Here is a 2322-nt window from a genome sequence, read left to right on the forward strand (position 1 = left end):
CGCGTGATGATTTCCCAAACATCCAAACATACAAACTTTCACATTTACAATATTAGTAAGATAAGATATTATAAAGATTTACTTCGAATGGGACCCGAATTTCCTTCTTTGTATGGTTTATTAACACTAAGAGCATACTTTTGACATAATCGAACACGTTCAGAAAGTTTGAAACGCCTTACGTCTGTTCCACCTAGTATGATAGCATCTATTATATGTAGAGCACAGATGCGCGTTTGTGTTCTACCCTCAGCAGTATATTCGTACACAATTTCTCCATAAAAAATAGATCTAGGAGATACTTCAAAAATGTACTCCACAGGTTCCCATTTCTTACTATCGGTATATCGAAGTAAACAGCCTTTAGACTTACATAAAAACATACTGCAAGTATTAATATTAGTTTCACCTCTACCAATTGGAACAAAATACCAGTCGTAAATGCTGTTTATACTGTTTTGCAGGTATTCGACACCATACAGTTCAGTGGGCAAAGAATTAAATAGAAGTTTATCGTTCCAATCTCCTAGAATCTCCTCAAGGAGCTTTTCGGAAGACTTGGACTCTGGTGCTTGTCTAAGTTTATCTGGAAGACTCCACAACTCAAGACATCGCTTACGGATTTCTGATTGCTTTGTTTCCCTCAGTTGTGTGTTTCTACAATATACCGCTATCTTTTTCAGACCTATAATTTGGTTTTTTCCAATTTCATTATTACTACTGACAATTAAATTTAGAAAATTTTTTGTCTCTCATAATGTCGTCTCGGTTGACAATTTCTAAAACATCTCCTTTAGCCTCATTAAAGATATCATTCACGTGATCCAAATATTTACAAACGGATTCGATTTTTGCTTTCTTCCATTTACAAACTAAATATCTCTCTGAATTTGCTGGTCTACTGCTATTGGGCTTCAAAATAGATATCCGATCAAAACATTTATACATCAAATATACAAGACCTACACTAAATGGAGTGAACAAATCAAACATCTTGCACAAAAAACTACCATTTTCTCGAAGAATTTTTAATGCCATTAGGCACTGGCAGAGATATAATTGCTTGGAAAGTATTTCCTGAATATTTTCTTGCCCTTCGACTGAGAATCCGCCATCCGCCATCACAAAATGAACACCAGTTCTACAATGCTTCAAAACGTATTCAGCGAAAGAATCTTGATTGTCTTTAAAGAATATATTTCCATCTTTTCTTATTCCATAAAAGGTATCGAATGATTCTGGCGATCCTGCAAAAAATTTATCGAGCTTAGTCATTAGGTCCTCGAAAAGTGAATCCAAATCCTTTTGATTCCCACGATTTTCTGTAAAGTATATATTCTGAGAAACCACCAGGGCCTGCAAAAAATAAAGAAATTTTTAACTTATGCCAATTTTTGATATTTACATATCTTATAGTACAATTACGTATGTTTACAGGGCAATTCTGGCAACTTTAATTTAAAAAGCAGGGGTCAGAATTGTTCACGCATGAGCACTGAAATATCAACATTTATGATATTTCTCATGAGTGAAATTTCAAGAATTTAAAATTATTTTTTCCCGGGACCGTAACGGTTATGCTTTTTATCAAAAAAGTGAACAAATAATCGTTATTTTTTCACCGATATGTTTTCAGTCAAAAATAAAAGTTTCCAATTGACATATTTTTTCGGTCAAATATAAAAGTCAAAATATGACTTTTGTTTTTTCGGTCAAAAATGAAAGTTAAAATTTGACTTTTATTTTTTCAGTCAAATATAAAAGAGTAAACGTGATTTTTACTTTTTACGTTCGAAAAGCATTTATGGAAATAGGCCCCTATAAGGAGAAGCGCATTGATGTTGATACGGACCTTATGGATTACTGGGAGAGTAAAAAATGTATATATCCCCGACTAGGAGATCTGGCATGTATTATACATCAAGTGCCAGCGACACAAGTCAGTGTAGAACACGCGTTCTCAGCACTAAGCATATTCTTAGCGATTTGCAATACAATTTGTCGGAGCAGAACTTGGCAGCGATATTAATTGTTAAATTGAATTCCGAATCATTCCTGTAAAGAGGTGAATAATTTAAAGCTTAAATTAAAGAAACTCAATATATTTGCATAAGATAGAAAACTGCAAATGAAAGGATGTGCATTTTTTATTAAAACATATTAGTGGTATTCACCAAAGTGAGCAAGTGAGAAAAAGAGCAGATTAGCTCAAGCAATGCCAGTTGTCAACAGTCGTTGCTTGAGCTCATCTGCTCTTTTGCTAGAGTGCCAGGCTACTTTTCCGCGTATTAATTTAATTACACTTTTTTAGCAGGTGGTAAC

General features: G+C 33.9%; 1 protein-coding gene across 1 annotated transcript; it reads right to left on the reverse strand.

Annotated features, from left to right (window-relative positions):
- Window positions 1-49: 49 nt before the first annotated feature.
- Window positions 50-1453, reverse strand: LOC118732494 (cap-specific mRNA (nucleoside-2'-O-)-methyltransferase 1-like; the record flags this gene model as incomplete). Its single annotated transcript, XM_036461621.1, is given in 3 exon segments — window positions 50-746; window positions 748-1270; window positions 1272-1453. Coding segments are annotated over 3 exon segments (1383 nt in total), but the record flags the coding sequence as incomplete, so codon positions are not given.
- Window positions 1454-2322: the final 869 nt, after the last annotated feature.

The sequence above is a fragment of the Rhagoletis pomonella genome, unplaced genomic scaffold, assembly GCF_013731165.1.
Source record: "Rhagoletis pomonella isolate Grant_MI unplaced genomic scaffold, Rhpom_1.0 Rhpom_scaffold_21190, whole genome shotgun sequence".
NCBI lineage: Eukaryota > Metazoa > Arthropoda > Insecta > Diptera > Tephritidae > Rhagoletis > Rhagoletis pomonella.